Genomic DNA, 25,912 nt, shown 5'->3' on the forward strand with positions numbered 1-25,912 from the left:
TTAATTCCCCAGAGCTTGTGCCAATGAAGGGAATACAAGTGGTAATGCCAAAATGACACAACCTGCTGACAGACAGAAACACATAGATCACCGAGGGAATGGAAGAACTAGCATGTCAAGGTATGAGGATTGCATGAACACCAGCATACCCCCATTTCCATCAGTACTGAAAAATTTCTGTATTTGATATCATCTTCAAACTGTCAGTTTAGCAACACAGCTTCTCACATGTGATGTCATATTTGAAGAACAAACTGTACAGTTACTTCAGATAACTGCAAGAGCATTTCACAGTGATAAACTGCACAGTTCCCTCCAATAACCCCACATTGTCTGTCACCAGAATTTCAATTTGTTAGCCTCATTACCTCCACTTAGAAAAAGATGTGCTTTTGAATTTTATTAAAAGCTTCTGGAATATTTATGAACTCTGGGATACAGAATGAGTTTGAAATCCCAGCTGTGTCAAAAAAAGTGGCTATCTACAATGTTTTAATTTAAAAACTTAAATTTTTGGGGGCTATGATGCTGCAGTGAAGAAAGTAACTTTTGATCCTCTTTTCAGAAAGAAGTTCAACACTGCGGCAACCACCAACAAATTGCAGTTCCTCTTTTTTCTATTCCCCATTGCCACTTTACAATCATGAACATGAAAGCATTGAGAGAACTGAGGGGAAAACTGTAGCCTACAGCTTTAGTGCAGATAAAGTGTCCAAATTTTCACTCAAACGGATAACTGCACAATTAAACTGAAGTAATGTACATAACTTTAAACAATGAAACACAAACAATGACGATGGCACAAAATCTTATTTATCTGCCGCGTTGATGAGTTTAATGTTTTGACCATCTTCAACATTGCAAATAATTGTCAACTTTTGCTGTTTAATCTTAAGCTTTTCATCTGGCAGTCACAGGAAGACTAACTGTCACAGTATATAATTCAACATTCACATAACTAACATAATGCCATCTATCTGAGTGTTACGATATGATAGCAAAGTATTCTGGGCCACCAGAGCACGTGACCTGTGTGTGGAAGTCAACGCCTGTTCAAATCTAGCAGCAGTAATAAAAAAACTACTGTGAATTACAAATGATTTCTCCAATACCAATTTCATGCAACTTATTCGAATACGTTAGGAATTTGGTCATGACTGGTTTTTAGTTTTCTGCTTAATATTTATTCCTTAAAAGTGGACTACTACTCAGAGCAGAGTTCATTAAAACCAAATTTCTGGAACATTGTTCTTATGGCAATTTCAGTGTGACCGACAGAAATATTCATTAAAAGTTGGAATTCCTTAAAATTAGGTTCATTAATAAAGAGTTCTACTGTACAAAAAACATTATGTACAGAAATTTGTTGTAAGAAAAATACATTATAATTACCAAATAAAGTTATCAACCAGAAACTTCATATGGAGCGAGTGACATTTTGAATTAACTAACATCATTGATTTAATGTCTTAGTTTGACTTCGAACCACAATTTCTCAAAATGTTTTAATGGTGCATCCTACTAAACCAGATCTGTCACATCTCAATGTGCTACAACAATGCAAAAGATCACAGCAAAAACACTCTTAACCATTGGGTGTGATAGCTTACAAGGTCTCTTTACAACTACTCCATTACACACACTCTTCTTTGCTGCTTCTACCACTGGAATATATTTTATATGTGCCGCCCCCACCTTTGTTTTCCTTTCTAGCAGTAAAGCAGGTTTCCAATCGCTTACCTTGGCGAATCGCTGCCAGTAGAAGCACTCTTGGTCACCTCCTGCATTGGTCGAATGTGCCGCTCTGCCGGGTCTCCAATACCATTCTGTGATGCCGACCGCGACACTCCCGGTGGGACAGTGTCACGCTGCGTGAGTGGTGACCCGGCCCTCTTGCCGGGATCTCCCGACAGAGCAGAATGGCGTTGCCCACGAGCAGTACTGTGACCTCCACTACCGTCCTGCGACAACAAGAACTATACACAATATAGTAACGATATCCTTGTTGCAACAAACAACAAGCAAACACTGACATCTTGAAAAATCTCTGCCAAGTCAGAATGGTTATGCAACTACGTAATGAAGTTACTTTTAATTATTTCAAGAAATTGGACAGAGAACAGAAAGAAAAAAGTAACAACACTTCACTAGAAGGCCAGAGGAATGTACACACACACACACACACACACACACACACACACACACACACACACACACACACACAATAGGGACAATGATTACGGAAAAATAGTTCCATAAGTAACTGTGTTAGAAATGAAGATGCCATTCTCTTCTTCCAAAATCCAATTATTTTTCTGCATTTATCCATTACATATTACACAGCAAACATCTTTTTATTACTCATAAAAAACAGAAATTCACAAGAACTCTTTAGATACTTCTCTGCCTCATCAATGTCCTCTTAATTTGAGCAGAATTCTCTTGCTTTGAGTCATTCATGCCCATTTAAGAAAAAGAAGAAACTGCATGCAGCCAGGCCAACTACATAAGAAGGAAGATTTACAGTTTTAACATCCAACTGACCTTGCCGTTGGTGGGAAGGCTTCCATGCCTCAGCAATGCAGATAGCCGTACTGTAGGTGCAACCACAACGGAGGGGTATCTGTTGAGAGGCCAGACAAACGTGTGGTTCCTGAAGAGGGGGCAGCAGCCTTTACAATAATTGCAGGGCCAACTGTCTGGATGACTGACTGATTTGGCCTCGTAACATTAACCAAAACAGCCTTGCTGTGCTGGTACTGTGAAAGGTTGAAAGCAAGGGGAAACTACAGCCATAATTTTTCACAAGGACATGCAGCTTTACTGTATGAAGAGGATATAAAATGTAGACTGGCAATGGCCAGGAAAGTGTTTCTGAAGAAGAGAAATTTGTTAACATCGAGTATAGATTTAAGTGTCAGGAAGTCGTTTCTGAAAGTATTTGTATGGAGTGTAGCCATGTATGGAAGTGAAATATGGACGATAAATAGTTTAGACAAAAAGAGAATAGAAGTTTTCAAAATGTGGTACTACAGAAGAATGCTGAAAATTAGATGGGTAGACGACGTAGCTAATTAGGTGATACTGAATAGAATTGGGGAGAAGAGAAATTTGTGGCACAACTCAACTAGAAGAAGGGATCAGTTGGTAGGACGTGTTCCCAGGCATCAAGGGATCAGAATTTTGGTATTGGAGGGCAGCGTGGAGGGTAAAAATCGCAGAGGGAGACCAAGAGATGAATACACTAAGCAGATTCAGAAGGATGTAGGTTGCAGTAGGTACTGGGAGATGAAGAAGTTTGCACAGGATAGAGTAGCATGGAGAGCTGCATCCAACCAGTCTCTGGACTGAAGACCACAACAACAAACAACATCCCACTGACAGCACAATTGTGTGAGAGAGAGAGCAACAGCTCAAATTATGATACAGGGGAGAAAGAAACTGGTCATCTGTTCTCGAAAGGAGCCGTCATGGCATTCACCTGGAGTGATTTTGGGAAATCATGGAAAACTGCTGCCCAGTCCAAGTCTGCTAACCACTGCAACACCTCCCTCGGTCCCAGCAAACACGACAGGGTGGCAGCAATTCATAATGAAGCTCATGTGTTGACACCTCCAAAAGAGACGTGCAGGCACAATGCAATAGTGATATGGCCCTTTCTCCACTTCCAAACAGTCACATTTCTTTGATTTACTTGTTGTACTGGTACCGTATCTACCTGTACAACTGTCCACCATTTATACTTAGTACTGTCTTAAAGAATTGCATCTCTGACCTTTTGAGTGAGTTCTTTGTAACCACATCTACTTGGTGACATGGGCTATTGAAAACTGATGTTCAATCATCTGTAAACTCATTGAACCAGTATCTAACTGCTGTCCCAGATGGTGAAAGGTCACTACTAATAGCATGAAACTTCACTTTTATCTCACCATGTTTTTGCACGCAAAGGCAAAAACCAAATCGCTGAAGAATGCTACATTTGGTAATCTCTGTGAAATTCATATTCGGCTTACTTAAATGGCTGCCAATTCTGAATTAACAAACACATCAGTGTCATTTTTGTTTTAGTGCCATCTAAAAGAGGGTAGCACATGGCGGTAATACCTACTTATGTTCGCAATAGCATCTTCATCGAACATAGATACTGACTGGTCTGAAGCAAAGGGACAGAACTCAAGATAATGTGACAAACTTTACCAAAGAGGGTAACATTACCTTTTTACAAGCACACAAAAGGAACCAGATAGTATTAAGACTCAAGAACATAAGAGAACAACAGCGAAATGCAAGTATTAATAAGATGCGTTTGACAAGAAAATAACAGAAAAACAAGATTCCCATGCATTAAATATCTTGCCTACAGTCAACTGTAATGAACAACTGTGCAGTGTCACTAAACTTTGGACACTGGCACTCACACTCTTACCATTTGCACAAGCACAGGTAATGTCAGTTATTATAAAGTTTAATAATTCTCTAGGTTGCTGCCAAGGTCAATGTTTATACATTATTTAATAGATTAATATAGTGATCCTTTTATATTTACAGAAGAAGCTTTGGCTACTGAGGTTTCATACAAATTTATTTTGAACAATCCCTATGGGTAGGGGATTGCAAAAGACGATTGCATTCAAATAGTTTCGAGATTTCCCGATACACCGAAGCGGTGGATACAGTGCCGACTTGATCAATCGTATGACATTTAAATAGCGGCACTAGCGTGAGGGGCGTGCAAGAAACTGATGTACTAGGGACTACAACAATCTAACATGCTGCTTAAAAAATTCACAATTTTGTGAAGCACTAGAGGGAATAACATTAAATTTTATCAGCTTGTTAACTTCTGCTATATTTGAACAGGTCTGTAATACAAGTTCTGATACATACGGACACCATATACACATACTTACGGTGCTTTTTAAGTGAAGGTAACATTGAAAGGCAGAAAAACTACTACTTCAAAAACCATTACTTGATTCTAAACCCAAGTGAATATTTTATTTGTTTATGAGAAACTGTCAGTAAAAAGGTTATATACCAGTCATACTAAATCCTGATCCTGACATATGCATCCGAAACCTGGGTTATAAAAGGAAGAGACAAAAGCAAAGTACACGCTAGTGAGATGAAATTCTTGAGGAACAGTATTGGAGTGACAAAGATAGACAGGTTAAGAAATAAGAGGACCAGAGTGTTAATGAAGGTGGAACCATTATAGGAAGAGAGAGAGAAATCAAGGCTGAGATGGTATGGGCATGGAGGAGAAGAGGATACCAGGAGGATACACAAGATGAAACTGGAAGGAAAGACACCAAGAGGAAGACCGAGAGAGAGATGACTGAAAGGAGTGGAGGAATGCGTCCAGAAGAAAGGAGAAGACAGGACCAAGGTGAAGATGGAGAGATGGTGGCAAACAGAAGACAATGGAGACGCTTATGTTCCAAACAGACCCAGACAGAGGCTGGAAACTGTCCAAGACGGTGATGATGATGAACTGTAATGATTTGCCACATGGGTTGCAAATAAGAATTCATCACTGTTCACATAGAAAAACGTTACCAGCTTTTAATCAGCTTTGGATCAAGCTGATAACATTCAGATGAAATGAGAAAGAAAATCCAGAATGTCTAAGAAACGAAATAAGTATCGCTAAACTGACTGCAATTGTTATCACAAGAATAAATTACTGCAGAAAGACCCATTTTGGAGATAGTATCAACAGGCATAACTAAATCTCTTGTTTGATAATTGTACTGAATCGTGATTGCAATCTTTTATTTATGTATTAGTTGTTGTTGTTACACATGATCTGCACCATGAAAGGTATTACCATCTACGTTTCGCTGCTGCTGAAGAACAGCATCACAGAACATTTAATGGGGCACCGTGAAAAACAAACTTGGCTGTGGGCGAGCAGAAGTTACATCTTGTTGCCAACCATGGGAATGTATACTGTATATTGGGTGACAATTATTGAACTACACAATCCAAGAGCGTGATAGCTTCTGATTGGTTTGCATTAGGACATCTCGTAACCTAAATCCGAATATCTGTAGTGACTTTTACATGTTGATAAAGTGTGTGCAAACCATAGTTTGCAACTAATTTATGTTTTTTTCCCCCTACAGTTCAATAATTATCGCCCTGTACTTTAGGTTTTTATGAACATCCACCACATTTAAACTGCAGTTTGCCTGAATCCATCGGCATTTGGAATCAAATTAACTTTACAATTGGACAAATACTCAACAACAGCACACACTTCTGCAGGATATGCTCAAAGTCTAGATAGGGGCCAGTTGCATACTTTCGTGTTTCATGCAGCAATATTGTTAATCCTCACCATGAGCTATGATGGGAACATTTGGGGGTGTGTCAGCTGTTGATTCTTCACAGCCATGAGAGAGCAGCAATGCTTTCAGGAAAAATAACAGCTATGTTCTCAGGTCTTACTGAAATCACAACATTTTTGGAAGAAACATCCAAATATCTGTGACAATGAAGATATAAATATCACAGCTACCCTGCTAGGAAGACGACGAAGAATAGTGATACCACAGTAGGTAAACAAAAAGGGCAGTGAAGATAAAAATTAATGTACACAGTTTCTTTTTATTTTATTCCTCCTTGTATTATCAAAATGTAGACAATCAATAAATGACAGTTTATGTTAACCGTTTAGGAAGAGGAAGTTTGTAATTTTGATTAGTCAGAATATGTTTAAAAATAAGTTTTTCTCAAGGAACTACTTTATATAAAAGGGGGGGGGGGGGGTGTCTGGGGGTTGTCTTATATTCAAGGTCACCTTATAATTGGGTAAATATGGTAATTACATTTTGAGCTTTGGTAGATTAGAGTTTTAATACAATTATTTAGTATTTTTGTAAGAACTGACCCATCCAAACAAATTTCTTCTGACGCGGGCCAAAAATTAGCCACTCTTTGCCTACCACACCGTCCAAAGATCCTAACGAGATTACCTTCTGGACACTGCACATCCACTGGTCTTTGATACTTTTTGTTTTTGTTATAATGTTACATGTCTGAAGGAAAAAGTATGGGCTATGTTAATTATGTCTATCAAGCAAACTTTGATATAGTTAAAAATATTATATACAGGCATCAGTAAAATGAGAAGGGCTGAAATTTATATCAAGGCAATAACAAAGCCAACGGTAATACTTTTTTGTGTTAGCTACCTTCCAGAAAATAGTTAGCTATCCTCCAACGAAAAATATTGAAAGAGAGGCATAACAAGTATCATACTAATACGAATGGGAAGTATATAGTTCCCCTTTTCTCACCGACGAGTTAAGACAAAGACTGTGTGCAGTGGGACTTACCTCGTCATCAGACAGGGGAGTTCCTCCGTGGAATGCCCCCGAAGCGTCAAAGCTACCCCTCGACTCGGTTGGCGTCTCTGTCGCCCTGCAACAAGCTCTTATTCAGTAAATAAGCCCTCGTAGCTATTTTTTTTCTCCCTACCATTCAACAAAGTTTCATTCTAATTAACACATTTCCAAGAACTTTAAACTGTGGCATTGTCACTGGGCTATAGTGATCACAATACTGTTATCAACATAAAAACTTACTTTTGCTTGAATTGCAAAGTATTTCTTTTAATATACAAGGCAATGCATTGTGCACAGGACCAGTTTGAGAACATTTTCTCACACAATGTTACTGCCCCCCTCCCCCCCCCCCCCCCCATGACAGTTGCTTTTTACTCATTTTATCAATGTTATTAATCCAATTATCCCTCTCCACTGCTGAAACGTAGCATTCCCACTTTCCTCATGATGGAGCTGCATTTGATTACTGGTCACAGCAGCAATTTAAACTGACATGCTTGTCAGTGAAATGGCTTCCAATAAAAATAACTGCACCATATGAGATGTATTATGTATTTCACGACAAATGTTATAATTTTGTTTTATATCGGTTGTCCCTACTTAAGAGTTGTCAGGTACATTTTCCCCTGATCTTCTGGCAGATATTCTGCAATTTTGTTTTTGGAGTCAGCTCTTCACATCTTTTGTAGGGCACTCAGTGTTAAAAAAAAAGTGTCCATTTGGTGCTGCTGCCTAGTGGTGGCAGTCATTGCATGCCAAGGCGGTGTTGTTGCTGCTGGAGTACTGTCTGTTATTCTTGGTGTTGTACAGTCCCTCGTAACGCATGCCAGTAAAACGGGTACCACACTAAACTAACTTGGGGCCATTCTATCAAACGGACATGTACAATTCCACTTCAAAAATAATTTTGTCTGTAAAGGAAAGACTCTTATTCGTCACACTAGGTGTCACATGAAAGATGGGATGAGCAGTATTTGTTTGGGCTGACACTAGTTACACACTATAAAAACGAAATTGCAAATAACTGCCAAACACAGTGAGAAAATAAGACTGACAACTCTCAGGAGAGACAACATGTATATACAGAATGTATCACAATTAACAAGGGGAAACAGATGTGAAAATATATGACAAAAGTAGCAAAAGTATTTCAGCATACATGGGTTCACAAATGCACTGTTTTGGAGATAACAGGATGTGTGGTTACCAGCTAGCACTGACTTCAGTATTGATTGATATAAATGTAAATTTTTCAATTAAGTTTCCATCTAACTGGGCTCAAATTGCAACCACGGCCTATCATACCTAGTACAATGATGGAGAACCTGGTATATACGAGGGCGGTTCAGAAAGTAACCTCCGATTGGTCACAGTGCGGGTTGTGGGGGGAGTAGCGACGCCATCTGTGCGTTCACGCACTCAACAGGTCAGTCGGCAACAAGCCGTGGTCGAGTGAACGTCGTACCTGCGCTAGTTTAGTTTTTGTGGCACTTTGAAATGTGTGCTGCAATAGAAAACCCCGCCAAATGTGAAGTGCGTGCTGTCATAAGGTTTTTTACAGCCAAAGGATATTCTGCAGCAGCTATTCATCGTGAGCTTTGTGCCGTGTACGGACCAAGAGTTATGAGTGAAGGAGTTGTCCGTGAATGGGTATGTTTATTTAAAAGTGGACGAGAAAACGTTCATGATGAAGAGAGGAGTGGTAGACCATCATTGGTGACTGACGAACTCGTTCAGACAGTTGATGCAAAAGTTCGTGAAAATTGACGTTTCTCAATGTCGGAGTTGTCTACTGGTTTTCCACAAATTTCTAAGACTCTCTTGTACGAGATAGTGACAGCAAGATTGGGTTACTGTAAGTTCTGTGCACGATGGGTGCCCAAAATTCTTACCGACCACCACAAAACTCAAAGAATGGCCTCTGCATTAGACTTTCTGTCACGTTATGAGGACGAAGGAGAACCATTGTTAACAGAATCGTGACCGGTGACGAAACCTGGGTTAAGTACGTGAACCCTGAGACAAAAGAACAATCAAAGATGTGGGCACATTCAAATTCGCCTACCAAACCAAGAAAAGCCTCGCAAGATTTTTCTGCCAGAAAACTGATGGCAACGGTGTTTTGGGATGCCAAAGGGGTGTTGTTGGTTGAATTCATGGAACGTGGTACGACCATTAATCAAGACGTGTACTGTGAAACAATAAAAAAGTTACGACGAGCTATACAGAACAAACGCCGCGGTATGCTGACTTCCGGTATCGTTTTTTTCCACGATAACGCCCGTCCTCACTCTGCTCGCAGAAAAACGGCCCTTCTTGAGTCCTTCAAGTGGGACGTTATCAACCATCCACCTTACAGCCCAGACCTGGCGCCAAGTGATTATCACCTCTTCATGCGTTTGAAGAAATGGCTCGGGTCACAGCGGTTTGATGACGACGAAGAGCTCAAAGATGCGGTCACAGGCTGGCTCCAGGCACAAGCGGGTGATTTTTATGCAGAAGGAATTTCAAAGCTTGTGAAGAGATACGATAAGTGCCTCAATCGCTATGGAGACTATGTAGAAAAATAGTGCAAAGATGTAGTTGTAAGATGTATATATTAAAATATTTTTATTTAACTTGGTGTATTTTTTTAAATCAACCGGAGGTTACTTTCTGAACGGCCCTCGTACATTGTTGGGACACAAGCACATTTTGGAGTCGATGTACGATGACATCTAACATGTCAATACAGTTCAAGATGGGTAAGTTAAGTGGTGTCTGTACCTCAGCCTCCTAGGTAACATGACTTCAACTACCCGAGTTTTCTGCCTGGAGTCACTTCAAAAGTGAGGTACACAGCACTCCCATTAATAGGACTCAAGAACTGGAGCAGTGAATTGTACCATCTTGTCAAGATTTACAAAATGATACGGGGATGTTTCAAAGAATTTTAAACACTGCGGATACAAATGTAGCATCGACATGAATGCGAGGACGACACTTTGAATGAGACTTTTCACAGGTACTAGTGTACAGTAAATTTTAATGTGTAATGTGCTAAAGTAGTCGATATTGCATTACTTGTTACCCCTTAACTCACATTTCTGTACTGTATGCTAAGAGGTGTTGTCTGCCCCTATGTTTAAACCAACATTTAAGGCAAAAATCACTTGAAAATTTGAATGTAAGTTATATAAATTTTATTTTTGCCATTAGTAAGTGTTGTTCAAAAATTCAATATTATGAAAGGGGTGATTACTACTCACCATATAGCACAGATGCTAAGTTGCAGACAAGCACAACATAAAGACTGTAAGAAACTTAGTTTTCTGCCAACAAGACTTTCTTGTTGTGCCTATCTGCAACTCAGTATCTCTGCTATATGGTGAGTAGCAACTATCCTTTACGTGATATTGTCACATTCCATCCTGCATTTTCCATTGTTTCATTTGGCTCAAATACTCCTTGCACTGAACAAATCCTGGAGTATTTTACTTTTGTCACACAAAATCCCACACTTCTGAATAGTTTTTTAATAGCACACATAAATGAACTGTTAGAGAAATGAATTTTACATTCTGAAAAAATATAGTACCTATCTAGCAAATAAATTTTCACGTAACACTAACTTCTATAACTCAAACTTGCATATAAAAATTGCACTCAATTGACATTCAAAGCTAGGATCTACATTTCTCTTTACTACCACTCACAAGGAGAAATCCATGTGGTGGAATAAACTTTTTGAAACCAATTTTATGGTGACATATGTAGAGGTCCTGTGTATCATGCCCTGCAGCCATTCACCCTGATGGGCCCTCATTTACGAGTAATTGACGGGAGGAGGGAATAAGTAAATAAATAAATACATTTCATCATTTCACATGACATACAATAGCTTTAAAAAAAGTAGGGTAGTGCAGACTGGTTGTCTAGTGTACTGGTTAGAGAATGGGCCTCGCTCGCAGAAGTTTGCAAGTTCAAATCTCACCAGGTGCGTTAAATTTATTATATTTTAATCTTTTTCGAAATTACTTTGATCGTTACTCTTATTAAATTAATTTTGTTAAATGCAGTTATATTTATCTATATTCCCTTGTCACATCATTTCAATCATTATACCAACTTTCTCATTTGCTCTCATTTTTCTCCCTATCGTTCTTTTTCCACTTATTGTGAATATGAATTTAATTATATTTATTTATCTATTACAATACTTAAATTGAAAATACCAATCTATCAGTTAAAAATACAAAAGATGAAATAATCTTTTTATGCTTACTGTGAAATGGTGTCAAAATGTGTTTTTTGTAGTAAGATTTGCAGTTGTGTATGGTAATTGTCATACAAACATTTCAAACCAATTCCTATTGCACTATGGATAAAATGATGCAGATGGAGATTTAAGCAAAAGAAGGGATAATAAGTAAAATGATATCCAAGCAAAATGAGGAATTTAACTAACGACTGTAATAACAGATGAAAATATAGGATGAGAGGGACAAAAGTATTGGGTGACAAAAATGAAAGAAATTAAATCGTAATTAACAGACAAAATTAATTAAAATCACATGATCAAAGATTCCAAATGGAAACAGAACAATGAGAGCAAATGAAAAAGATGGTACAATAATTAACATGATGTCACTGATAAAAATTTGAAAACAACAAAACTTAAAATATCTGTCAAGATTAGAACCCACAACCTTCTGCATGTGAGGCCCGTACCCTATCCATTACACTACAGAACCAGTCTTCAAAAAACTGCTTTTTTTTTCAATCTACTGAGTGTCGTGCAAAATCCCGCAATTCTTTTTACATTGGTTACTCATTAACGAGACCACCAGGATGAAAGGCTGCAGAGTATGAAACTTTGTATCTTAACCTATATCACCATGCAGATGGTTTCAAAAAGTCGTCTCACCACTGGGGATCTGTTCTTGTCAGAACACATTCGATTTTACCCAAAATTTTTACATATTTTATTGGAGAAACATGAAGATGCCTATCACCATTGTCCTGAACTTCCTTCTCAATGATTAAATTTTACACGTTCCTATGAACACATTTTGCACTACACTGTAGAAAATGGGTACCCAACGTGTGTCAACGACATACAAAGAAGGTGACAATGCAACCGACAATAAAACATGTAGGATTAGCAATTTAAGAAAGGTAGGGGGATATAGAAACTTTCCACCAGAACTTAGCTCAGTGCAAGTTCAAAAATTTCCATGTGGCCTGAAAGAGAACTTCATGCGTTAAGCGCTAAGTTAGGCATTGGGTGAAATATTAACCCAATTAAGCAAGGGTTTAATTGACAAGTTTAAATTTTTAACACATTTATACTAACCTGAACAGTACTTCAGACTGAAGTTTGTGGCAACTCGTAACCACACATTTGCAATTATTCTATGAATGGTTTGTTTGCAGGCCCATTTTGCTCATATTCTTTCACTTGTGCCAGTTTTCACTACTAATTATGATATGTTCTGTATACAGATATTGCACTTGTGGCCTGAGGTACCTCTCTCATCCCAAGCAGTCACTTGAGTTATTTGGTCTTAAATTGGTCCTGATTGTGTAACATTACAGATATACACTGAAGATCCAAAGAAACTGGTACACCTGTCTAATATCATGTAGGGTCCCCGTGACCACACACAAGTGCTGCAACATGACATGGCATGGACTTGACTGATGTCTGAAGTAGTGCTGGAGCACCATGAATCCTGCAGGGCTGACCATAAATCCATGTGAGTACGAGGGGGTGGAGATCTCTTCTGAACAGCATGTTGCACAGCATCCCAGATATGTCCAATAATGTTCATATTTGGAGAGTTTGGTGGCCAGCGGAAGTGTTTAAGCTCAGAAGAGTGTTCCTGGAGCCACTCAGTAGCAAGTCCGTACTTTTGGAGTGTCGCATTGTCCTGCTGGAATTGCCCAAGTCTGTTGGAATGCACAATGGACATGAATAGGTGCAGGGTATCAGACAGGATGCTTACGTACATGTCACCAGTCAGAGTGTTCTCTAGACATATCAGGGGTCCCATATCAATCCAACAGCACACACCCAACACCATTACAGAGCCTCCAGCAGTTTTAATAGTTCCCCGCTGATATGCAGGGTCCATGGGTTCATGAGGTTGTCTCCATACATGTCTATTCACAAGATACAATTTGAAATGAGACTCATCTGATGAGGCAACATGTTTCCAGTCATCAAGAGGCTAATGTCGGTGTTTATGTGCCCAAGCGGGGCGTAAGCTTTGTGTTGTGCAGTCATCAAAGGTACACGAGTGGGCCTTTGGCTCCGAAAGCCCATATCGATGTTGTTTCATTAAATGGTTCACACACTGACACTTGCTGATGGCCGAGCACTGAAATCTGCAGCAATTTGCGGGAGTGTTGCACTTTTGTCACGTTGAATGATTTTCTTCAGTCGTCATTGGTCCCGTTCTTGCAGGATCTCTTTCCCGCTGCAGCGGTGTCAGAGATTTGATGTTTTACTGAATTCCCGATATTCACGGTACACTCGTGCAATGGTTGTATGGGAAAATCCCCACTTCATTGCTACCTCTGAGATGCTGTGTCCCATTGCTCAAGAGCTGACTATAACACCACGTTCAAACTCATTTAAATCTTGATAATCTGCCACTGTTGCAGCAGTAACTGATCTAACAACTGCATCAGACACTTGTTGTCTTATACAGGCATTGTCAATCACAGTGCCTGTTTATATACATCTCTGTATTTGAATACGCATGCCCACACAAGTTTCTTTGGCACTTCAGTGTAAAATGATTTGCTATGAATACACACATCAATGTGAACTGCAGTAAAATAAATATGATTTAGAATAAGACATCAAATGATTCTGAATATTTCTTCCAATCTCCTGAAAAATGTTTATTTTTGACAATTCATGCCTTTGCAATGAACTTGCCAACTGTGGTGATTGTATGCGATTTGGTATTGAATTCTTCCAAACAGTGCAAAGCTTTAAGCACCAGGTAATCTCACCCACCTATCAACATTGTCCCTGTAGATTGTGTAACTGTACACAGAAAAAACTCTACTAACAACTCTCTCTCAATTTACTAACATGTTAGTAGTGACATTTTTTATTATTATATATACAGTGGTAGACCCTGCTACTTTCTGGACACCCTATCTTAACAATTATTTTTGTCACACAGCATTTCATCTACATTGCTTCTGCAGTAGTAAAGCAGTGTGCAGAGCAAAAGCTGGTATTTCTGTAGCAGCACGGCTCACCTAACATACCCAATGCACATGGGTATGAGGCTATTTAGTGCTGCTGTAATAGGCAATTTGATAAATTAAACCAACAGTCTGCCACGTCAGAAATTATTAAGTCACTTTTTCCTGTGTTAGGCTGCACTTGTTACACACACTATCACACGTCCGTGAAACCATTTTTTTTTGTCATTACCCATTTCATCTCCCAATAAATGTATGGACTCTACCCTTGTAACACGTCGAAGTCCGATTTCTTTTCTATATGTTTGTCTTAACTCTTTCCCTAGGCATTAAAGTTCAATAATTTCCAACTCACTTTACACCACCAGTGAAAGAAAATGATTTAGATTTTCTTCTATGATGGATCCCTTCAGAATTCTTTCTCTGTGTTAATATGAAATGAAAGCATCTGTCAAACATCACAATGACGAATGCATTGTTGAATGTACTTTCCTGGCCTCCGACAGATCACAAATATCACAGCATCTAAAATGGATAAGTGACACTGACAGTTAACATTTGTCACAATTCTTCTTGTTATTGAAGTTATAGATGGTTTGAATGTGTTAAAGACAAATGAACAAAAAAACGTGTTCTAATGATCAGAAAGTTACAGATAAGTCAGTAAACGGCGAATCTGCATTAAAACTTTTTAAGGATTATGGGATGGGCATACAAACACAGATACTTAATGAATAATAATGAAATATTGAAGTACACTATGCTTGTTGAAATATAGTTTCAGACTTTTACTTAAATTTCACAATCTGACTTATCTGAGGCGTCACACACTGTAAATATGCCCCCTCCCCCAAATAATTTCATTCTGTGGGCCACAGAACACCCAGAACTTCATTCTGTATGTCACAAACTAATTCATCCACATTGCTTCTAATGTGTAAAGCAATGCACAGAGAAAAAGCTTTACTTTTTGTAGCAGCACGGCTCACCTAACATACCCAGTTAACAAGGGCATGAGGCTATTTAGTGCTGCATAATAAGCAAAGTGATAAACATAAACACGTGGTTGTCATAGCTTGTTGTCATAGCGGTTGTCATAAGCTGCAGTACCTTTTAAATGTAAGAACTGTCTGTCTCAATGAGTCACATCTCGTTAACTGCATTTTGTTTCTATGACTGATTTTTCCCCCCCTCACACCAACATCCTGCATATCATCATATGCTGTTTCTACTGGCTTCCTAGCAATTTTTCTGTTTTCCATTTTGTACACAACTGCTCATGACAAAGGAACTTATTTAAAAGTCTTATTAATGTTTCAAAACAGGTTTTCACCTGCCAGAGACTATTTCAAGTTCACTGATGACAAACAAGATGTACACAAGACTCATTCTGATGCTGTCGCTGTTCATAAAATTATGGTCAATTTTAATACTTTGCAATATAGTCAATGCAGATAAATCTAAATTTTTTTTAATGAGGTTCATTTGCAAAGGAAAAACTCTTGCCACATATACGATTTTCATTATTTTATCAACCACATTTCTTAAACTTAAAGGCGCATTTATAAAAATATTCCAACGTATTTTGGACATTCATTCAGTACGGTAACACTTCTTGTTTTGGTATTTCGCTTAACAACCTTAACTTCTATTTTCAAGGCAAGTTGCTGGCAGAATTTAAACCACTTTACACAATACTGTGGAGTAAATGTGCGTGGTCAGAGATAACACGGTCAGTAAGAATGTCAGTCAGACAATACTTTATACATCTGAGAATAAAACAAAGCAAGCACAGATTCAGCATATCCACAGTGATTACGAATTATGTGGTCGATTATTACAGATGGCCATTGCGTGAAGTCTGGCATTGAAAAGTTGGAAAATAACTTCTCTGAGAGTGCAGACATGAAATGAGGAGTTTCCATATTTTTTTGAGCTGGCAACCCTCGACTTGGTTGAGCAGGTTGTCTGCCAATTCTATTTCCACAGTTCCCTTGACTACTCAAACCCAACAGGATTAGACTCTGGCCAATATCCCGACTTTCCCATGCTCAATGGAATGGCCAGTGGAAATACAATGTCCAGCCACTGCAGACATTGTGCTGTAGAAGGCAGTGCGTAACTGGCATTAGATGCATTGTTCTTATTCAGCACGTATTGTTTGTCCTATGTACCTTTTAACCTCCCCCCCTCCTCCCTACACACACACACACACACACACACACACACACACACACACACACACACACACACAAAAAAGAATTTCATATATCTGCCTTTTGTGAAAGATTATTTTCCACAGAACTTGACAGCTCTTTTTTCATGCTCCTCCTTGCACTTGGCTGCCATTTTCATTTGCGGATATCTCAATTTGGTTTTCGTACATCCGTTTTTACTGAATACCATTTACAATTTGCCCTGCACGCTGTCAGGGTGGATACTACATGAGTCCTGTATATTAAAGTTCTTAGTATGCTCTTAGTTTGCGACGGCTGGGGGCAGGCAGACACCTGCAAGTATTAGTTGGTATGGGTGTGCTTCCAGAAAACTGTTCCAATTTACAAGATACACAAATACTAGTTTCCTAAGATCAGAACTAAAGTTGTCAAGAATATCCTCTGACCTGTGTGACCCCCCCCCCCTACACACACACACACACACACACACACACACACACACACACACACTAGAATGTAGCACTTCGCTTTCCTACCAACAAAACACATGACACACCCTACTTCTTGCAAATGTGTGCCTCTAGCTCATTTATACATGTCTCATCTATAATTTCACCTTAGCAGCATACCAGCGAACCCCTAATTCTTTAGAAGATCAAACTCCCATGCAGATATGAGCTGTACTGATTATTTCATAAATGCGTTATTGTGTTAAATATTTGCCTTTAAGCATTTATGTGAGAAAGTTTAAGAGAGGTTTGAAATTATACATAGAAGTTTGTTGCAAGTTGCTAAGCGTTCTCATTATGAAACACTGGATGAATATGGACTGTGCAATTTGTCACACTCCATGGTGTATCTGGTACAGCAACCACAAAAGAAACACTCTAGGTTGCAGGGCCAACAATACTTTTATTGGCGCATTTTGCTCTTCTGGGGCGTCACAAGGGCGAAATATGTTAATAAAAGCATTGTTCCCCTGCAACTAAGACTGTTTTTCTTTTGGAATATAAATGCAGTAATTTTTGCTCCATTTTAAAAGCTAGCTTTTCACACATATCAAAAGTTTATGAAATCATAACCCCTGAACTACGTGCCGTACAATGACACTATTTTTCAGGTACATTAAGTGCTATACGCAGATACTGTATACAAAGTGTGTTGAAAACAATTGTAAGGAAGTGATAGATTAAAATGTCATGCCCGACTCTGAAGTCTGTTGCATGAACAGTGAGAACGTAGAAACAGGTAAGCTTCTGCCTTTCATTATTGTGTGTCAGTGAGATAAATATTTGAAATAATGTTTAAACATTGTTAGAAGTCGCTAAGGGCTCCGATTCTCAAATAATAGATGAATAAAGCCCATATCAGTAATGTTGCCTCGATAAACACAGATTTTCTAACTGTCTTATACTCTTAAACTTTTAACGTAAGATTATACCTCTCAATGAATAGATTATGCCAGTATATCTAATTTTTGAAGTCGATCAATAATTACAATAAATATTATTGCCCCTACATTCCAAGTGATACCATGTTCTGGGACAGCATTTTAGTAATATAGTTCAACAATCTCATTTCTAATATATGGCTCTCAGGTATTTGCTATTTATTTATTGTGGGAGGCACAAGATATCTTTCTGATGGAACTGTGGCTAATTTGCAACGTAAATATTCATTTGATCTGCAAGAAAAGCCTTGACAGTTAAAGTTTGTACCAAGTAGTAAAATTATAGCTATTAACAATGGTTAGAGGTATTCAGTGAATAGCTCGACTTACCATTCGGGTAGTGGCCCAGACACGGAGTCGCTGTCCGTCCCGTGCGCCGCAGGGTGATTGTGGGCATGCGGCTGTGGATCCCAAGGCCTGTGCACGTGCGGGTGGGGACCGCGGGACGATACGTGGTCGTCGCCCCACGAGTTGCTGTTACTGCGTGGGACCGACCAGCCGCCCGTGTCCTTGTTAGGTTCCGAGTCCGAGCGCCAACTATTGCCACCGGTGCGACCTGCTGGCACATTGGAAACTGTAGAGTCTCTAAAGTGAGGAAGAAACTTGGAAAAACAAAAATTAAACGAATATGTTTTATGCCTCAGCTAACATGCAGAATATCTCGTGTAGAACAGTTACAGCTTTCAACACACATTATTTTTGTGTGTCTAAAAACAGCATATACCATACTGGCCCGAATATAATTCACACTTTATCCTCAAAATCTGGCCACAAGAAATTAATGTGTAGTTTATCTGGGCAACCCTACACATGGAAGCTACAAATATGGTGCTATTTTCTTATATATAAAAACAAAGATGAGGTGACTTACCGAACAAAAGCGCTGGCAGGTCGATAGATACACAAACAAACACAAACATACACACAAAATTCAAGCTTTCGCAACAAACTGTTGCCTCATCAGGAAAGAGGGAAGGAGAGGGGAAGACGAAAGGAAGTGGGTTTTAAGGGAGAGGGTAAGGAGTCATTCCAATCCCGGGAGCGGAAAGACTTACCTTTGGGGGAAAAAAGGACAGGTATACACTAGCACACACGCACATATCCATCCACACATACAGACACAAGCAGACATATTTTAAATATGTCTGCTTGTGTCTGTATGTGTGGATGGATATGTGCGTGTGTGCTAGTGTATACCTGTCCTTTTTTCCCCCAAAGGTAAGTCTTTCCGCTCCCGGGATTGGAATGACTCCTTACCCTCTCCCTTAAAACCCACTTCCTTTCGTCTTCCCCTCTCCTTCCCTCTTTCCTGATGAGGCAACAGTTTGTTGCGAAAGCTTGAATTTTGTGTGTATGTTTGTGTTTGTTTGTGTATCTATCGACCTGCCAGCGCTTTTGTTCGGTAAGTCACCTCATCTTTGTTTTTATATATAATTTTTCCCACGTGGAATGTTTCCTTCCATTATATTGATATCATTAATTTGAATCCAACAATTACGTGTGCTATTTTCTTAGTTTTAAATAGAGCAACAATATGAAGTGGGTTTCAAAAGAGTCACAAATCAGGTAATAATATAAATGTCCCAAATGTTTTATTTTAGTAACGGTTATTACAGTGCTCATAGTTTCACCATTTTATGCAGCAGGACTAATACAGTTTTTAAATAGCTGAAGAGTAAAATTTAGTCTTAAGCAACGGAGTGGTATTGTCAAAAGAAAAACAACAACTAGCTTCAGGATTGGACACAATTTGGTGCAAAATTCAAATTCGCAATTATTCATTATGTGAAAAGTAAATCTAATAGAGATACTGGCAATGTGTTTGGATGAAGCTCCAATGCAACATCGGTTTTCAGTGGACACTAAGCTGAAAACTGCTGATTATTCAAGAAAATCAAACAGGGCTGACCAGTGGGTAATATCTTGCACTTGAAGGTAGCCCGGCACGCAAGTGAATTGTCTCAAAGTTGAACAATATTACCATGTTCGAGCATCACAGGCTTCGAGAAGTGCTGCACATCCGATGCCTCATGCAGTAATGAGAGTAGCAAACTTTGGGTTGAATGTGAAAAAATACTGATAGTGTACAGGAAACATCTGCAACGAAGTTAGCAATGATGACTGATCTGGTACTTCTGCATAATTCGTCTATATTACAACATTATAGCATGTGATTCAGTGTGACTGGCCATACATGTGCAACATCTAAGAATGTGGTCCTTCCCTGATGGGCTCAGTCTAATGGTTTGGTCTACTTTTACTCCATGCTTCATCCATGTGGTGAGTAACAAACTATCTGAATTCATATTCTAGTTATTCCATCCCGACTTTCCCATTTTTTAAATGGGTATATCACAAACGTGTCCTCACTTAGTTTCTGCCTCCTCTTCCTCTACAAATTAGAGTGTACAATATCTATTTGCACCAACTTGGTAAACGTGCAAGAGGTAAAATACACTGTATTGCTGACATTGTGGTTCCAAAAAAATAACATACTGTAACTTTTTATCAATATAAATACACTCTAAATATTTCACAACTGTTTCATGGTGTTGCTTCATGAAAGTCAAGCAAATATTTTAGTTGATCTATTGTCAACATGCTACCAATAGTCACTGTTCACCTGCAAGGAAAATGAAATACAATAACAATATGAAAGACACGGTAGCCAGTAGCGAAAGTTTGTCACACAGCAAAATCACAAACAATGTTAATGCAGATTTGAATAGGGCTTGATAAATATGTCTGTGGGATTCCTTTGGACATGGCAATGTGTGCAGAAACATCCATACACATTCCCACAATTGCTGTTCCCACAATGAGCACACAACCTCAATAATTGATACCATAGGTTGCCGGCTTATTTTAGTGGGGTCAACTTTGACTTCACAAATTATTTATTTCCACTAATTGTATATGTTGTAATAGCCTCAAAAGCTAATAACCTCAATAAGGCAAAAGATTTGTCAGTAGTGTTTGCAAAAATATGTAATCTTTACACTTTCTGTTAACTATCGTATCATTGGATGCATGATCTTAGTAACAAAAACAGTGTGACAAAATCATCGTATTTCCCCCCCCCCACAAACAACAAATACATTTGCTTCAACATACATATTATCACATCTTCCACTTTTCAAAACTATAGTATCTACTGGAACCATAAAATGTCTCACCCGACAGGGACTCAGTACATATTACTTACACATTTCACAAAATAAAAACAAAAATCCTTGGTTAAAAAACAAATAGAAAAAAATATCACACATGGTTTGGTCAAGCAGAACCAAACTAATAAATAACAGATGACTTTTGGCAGAGCTTGATTAAGGTGTCTGAGGGATTCCTTTGGATACGGCAATGTGTGCACAAACATCCATACACATTCCCACAATTGCTGTTCCCACATTGAGCACACAACCTCAGTAATTGATACTACAGATTGCCGGCTTTAGAATGTGGGGTTAATATCAAAATACTGGCACAGAAACTTTCAATCAATACACAATTTACATATCATATTTTCAGCACTGACGAGTTCTTGAACATGACGATTTATGGCGTAGGAAGAAGTAGAAATAAAAATTAGACTTAACCAACTTATATGATGCTATTGCTATCACTTCTGAGGATAACATTCCACACGCAATGGGAGCTGGAGCAGGTTGTAAAGATACTCATGGTAGCCACAAATTACAGATATAATCAGTGAAGTTTTCCAAATCTGTGAGATATATTACAGACAAAATTGTGGCAACCTTTTGGCTGTCAAAACAGGTTACTGCAGGTGTCATATGACGCCGGGACACAGAAATAGGCCCAGTGACACAAATTTATGTTGACTTTTCCACTTGTGAGTTAACGAGCATTGCGCTCTCATTTAAATATATGTCCGAAAGATTCAGCCTACAGGAAGTGTAGATCCAGAACCGGATGCCACAAAGGGCACAGATTCACCACGAGATGGGGAAACTCCCAGGCGTCTATTGAGGCCTAAGCACTGTAGTGTGTGAGTGAGACAGACAAGATCCTACATCATAGGGAAACCCATTCCCTATGATGTAGGATCTTGTCTGTCTCACTCACACACTACAGTGCTTAGGCCTCAATGGACGCCTGTGAGTTTCCCCATTTCGTGGTGAATCTGTGCCCTTTGTGGCATCCGGTTCTGGATCTACACTTCCTGTAGGCTGACTCTTTCGGCCATATATTTAAATGAGAGCGCAATGCTCGTTAACTCACAAGTAGAAGGCTTCTGTGGCCAAGGAGGTGTAGCAGCGTTAAATATGGCGGACCTAAGATCAGCTATTAAGGGAAACATTTATGGAAACTATTTAATTCTGTAGTAATGTAGGGAATCAAGCCACAGTAATTTTAATCTGCCATCCTCCATGAATTTTCATGGTGATCCCAATAAAACTTGAATATTGATCATAGCTATAATCATTTAGGATTTACTGTTTAAAGTGAGATTCATAACTTTTGTAACAAAGACTTGAACGCTGAAATCTGAACTCTTTAGTTAATCTTGACGATTGACATTTCATATAGAAGCACATCATTAAAATGATGAATGTTGTAAATATCAACTTTGTAACTTCATTTGTTTAAAAGATACAGTAAATTTAAATTATCACTTTTTCAGTTAAGCATCAGCAAGGCTACTGGCTCTGACAGTCAAAGTTAAGAAGGGAATTGTATTGGTTTTATGTACAAGAATTTAACAATGGATATTATTGGTACTTTATTTAGAATGTGAAGGTGGTCAAGCTTTGATTATTTAAATATGTTATAATGTAAAATAATGTAGAATAAGCTGTAGTCAATCAGATGGACAGCTTCAAGAAAGGGAACGGCCCTAGTCAGTTGAGTGACGATGTTCGGCGCGTGGATAAACGTGGCCGGAGATGCGCAGAGAGGGACAGTTCTGAGCTAGACACCAGAGAGTACAGTTCAGCTGAAGACACCAAAGGGTACAGTTCAGATACAAACGCAAAAGCGGAAGGTCAGTCTTTAGGCAGCTAGGAAGTGAAAAGACTTAGAAAATTTCGCATTGTGTGGTATCGCGGGACTTAGTCTCTGAGCAGTGAGCAGCTGCATGCCTGGTATGAACTCTTAACTTTTCGCGTCGTTAACAAGGTGGGGTATGGAATTGGTAATTCGCGATGTGATTATGAATGATCGAACTGTGTCAGATGGACATCAATCAATACACAATTTACACATTTTCAGCGCTGATGACTGTAATAGTAATTCTAAAGATGTTCACTTTTGCTATTAATTGGCTTTCTGAATAAACATTATTCTAACCACATTGCAACTGTGTGGCCTACATCATTTATGGGTCGTTAATGTAGTTCCCGATATTATTATTACTGTTATTATATGTTATATTAACTTTGTATTTTGCAGACTTGCCATCAGCCATACAATTTAACCAAACGGTCACAAGTGTCTAATTTAGGACTTGTGATGCGACACAAGGTAAGTTTGGGCCAAGACGAAGAGGAACCGCATGTGAGCCCGAATGTCTTTGGGATGTTAGCCTGCACTATTTTCAAAACTACAGTATCTACTGGAACCATAAAATGTCTCACCTGACAGGGACTCAGTACATATTACTTACACATTTCACAAAATGAAAATAAAAATTCTTGGTTAAAAAACAAATAGAAAAAAATATCACACAGTTTGGTCAAGCAGAACCAAACTAATAAATAACAGAATGACTACTGGCACATTTTAAAAAATAGACTGGATGCCGAGCTTGATTCAGGTTTTGATTTTATCCATACTGGATGAGAGGTCGTGGTTGTGAATGTCAATATTAAAAAATATATCGGCTCAACCACTTGTTTATAGTATAAAACACTAAGATTGACGCGTTTCGGAAGTCAAGCTTCCATCATCAGAATAATAAAAAAAGAAATAATTTGCAGCAGGAAAGTGATAAATATGAGAGAGCTGGGGTCTATAAAATTCAGTGTAACACGTGCTAGGCAAGCTATGTAGGTCAAAATGGTAGGTCCTTTAAAATACGTTACAAAGAACATAGCGATGCTTTCCGGCTTAATAATTTCGAAAAGTCAGCTGTAGCCATGCATATTTGGGAAATGGGGCACACCATGTTGGGAATAGATCAGGATCTCGTTATTTTACATAACCAGGACAAAGGCAAAAAGCTGGATCTACTAGAACAGCTGGAAATTACGATACATAGCATGGATAATCAGAACACACTCTGATACAAATAACTTTTTCAAACATTTCACTGGTTTCTTTTAGTAACTACATTTTTAGCAATTGGTAGGATACCATCATTTCATGAGGTCCTTGGAACATGTATACGTTATCTGTTTGTATAGACATCTCTGTGACTTCCTTGTTTACTTGCACGTGATCTCACTCGCGTTTCAGTGTCTTGTTTGGCTACGTGATGTGTGGTATCAATGAAGACGCACGGGTGGTTTACGACAATAGAGGAAAAGCCATGTGGTTAGATGTTGAACACCATAGGCGACACCATTTTAGAGTTTTTTATATGGAGATGCACCTTTGAAGACACGGCTGCAGCAGGGGAAGTAGCCACGATGTTTTAATTTTATCATCAATTCCATTGTGCCTGGTGCATGTTCCATTTCAGCGAGTTTTAACAGGTTCTGACGATGGAAGCTTGACTTCCGAAACGCGTCAATCTTAGTGTTTTACACTATAAACAAGTGGTTGAGCCGATATATTTTTTAACACTGATTCAGGTGTCTGAGGGATTCCTTTGGATATGGCAATGTGTGCACAAACATCCATACACATTCCCACAATTGCTGTTCCCACATTGAGCGCACAATCTCAGTAATTGATACTACAGATTGCCGGCTTAAGAATGTGGGGTTAACATCAAAATACTGGCGCAGAAATTGTAGGCAACATTGCACAGAAAAATTCAATCAATACACAATTTACACGACACATTTTCAGCACAGATGAGTTCTCGTATGTGACTGTTCATGGTATGGGAAAAAGTAGAAATAAAAATCAAACTTAAAAAGGCATTTTACTAACCAACTTATGTGATGCTATTTCTGTCACTTCTGAGGATAACATTCAACACACTGTGGGAGCTGGCACAGGTTGCAAAGATACTCATGGTAGCCAAAAATTGCAAATATAATCAATCAAGTTTTCCAAATCTGTGGGACACATTACAGACAAAATTGTGGCAACCTTTTGGCTGTCAAATCAGGTCACTGCAGGGGTCATATGATGCTGGGATACAGAAATAGGACCAGTGGCACAAATTTACGTAGGACTCCTTTGGACATGGCAATAAGAGCAGGTACATCCACACACATTCTGACAGTTACTGTTTTCACATAGAGTGCACAATCTCACTGATACAACAATCTGCTTGGATATGTATGTGGGGGTATACTTTTAACACTGGTATTAGAATTGTGAGCAGAAGGGTAGAACAGAATTAAATCAAGAAATGATATACATATCATTTTTCTGTAAGCCCCACCACATCCAAGGAAATTAATCTTTGATAATGCAATTAACAAGGCGACAGCTATGGCTCAACAGTACGGAATACATTGATTTCTCTGTAAATGTGTGTCCCTTTCTTAGGTTTCAGCATTTACAGCAGGTATCACGGTCCAAAATCTTATTACTGAATAGGCCAGAAAAGCGTATTGATATCAGTTGGAAAACACAAATGTCTCTGG

The 25,912-nt window shown here is 38.8% G+C and overlaps 1 protein-coding gene and 2 non-coding genes across 3 annotated transcripts in view; all 3 read right to left on the reverse strand.

Annotated features, from left to right (window-relative positions):
* LOC124553348 (GIGYF family protein Gyf) overlaps positions 1-25,912 on the reverse strand; it is a 170,580-nt gene that overhangs the window by 114,803 nt on the left and 29,865 nt on the right. Inside the window, exons 5-7 of the mRNA XM_047127223.1 lie at positions 18,519-18,744; positions 7,347-7,431; positions 1,741-1,976 (exon numbers count right to left, since the gene is read on the reverse strand). Coding sequence (XP_046983179.1) covers positions 1,741-1,976; positions 7,347-7,431; positions 18,519-18,744 — 547 coding nt within the window. The remainder of the gene's footprint in view (positions 1-1,740; positions 1,977-7,346; positions 7,432-18,518; positions 18,745-25,912) is intronic.
* LOC124554268 lies at positions 20,931-21,063 on the reverse strand. The gene has a single exon (XR_006968334.1). It is a non-coding gene; the product is annotated as a small nucleolar RNA snoR639/H1 (small nucleolar RNA).
* LOC124554267 lies at positions 24,945-25,077 on the reverse strand. The gene has a single exon (XR_006968333.1). It is a non-coding gene; the product is annotated as a small nucleolar RNA snoR639/H1 (small nucleolar RNA).

Source organism: Schistocerca americana, chromosome 11 (assembly GCF_021461395.2).
Source record: "Schistocerca americana isolate TAMUIC-IGC-003095 chromosome 11, iqSchAmer2.1, whole genome shotgun sequence".
NCBI lineage: Eukaryota > Metazoa > Arthropoda > Insecta > Orthoptera > Acrididae > Schistocerca > Schistocerca americana.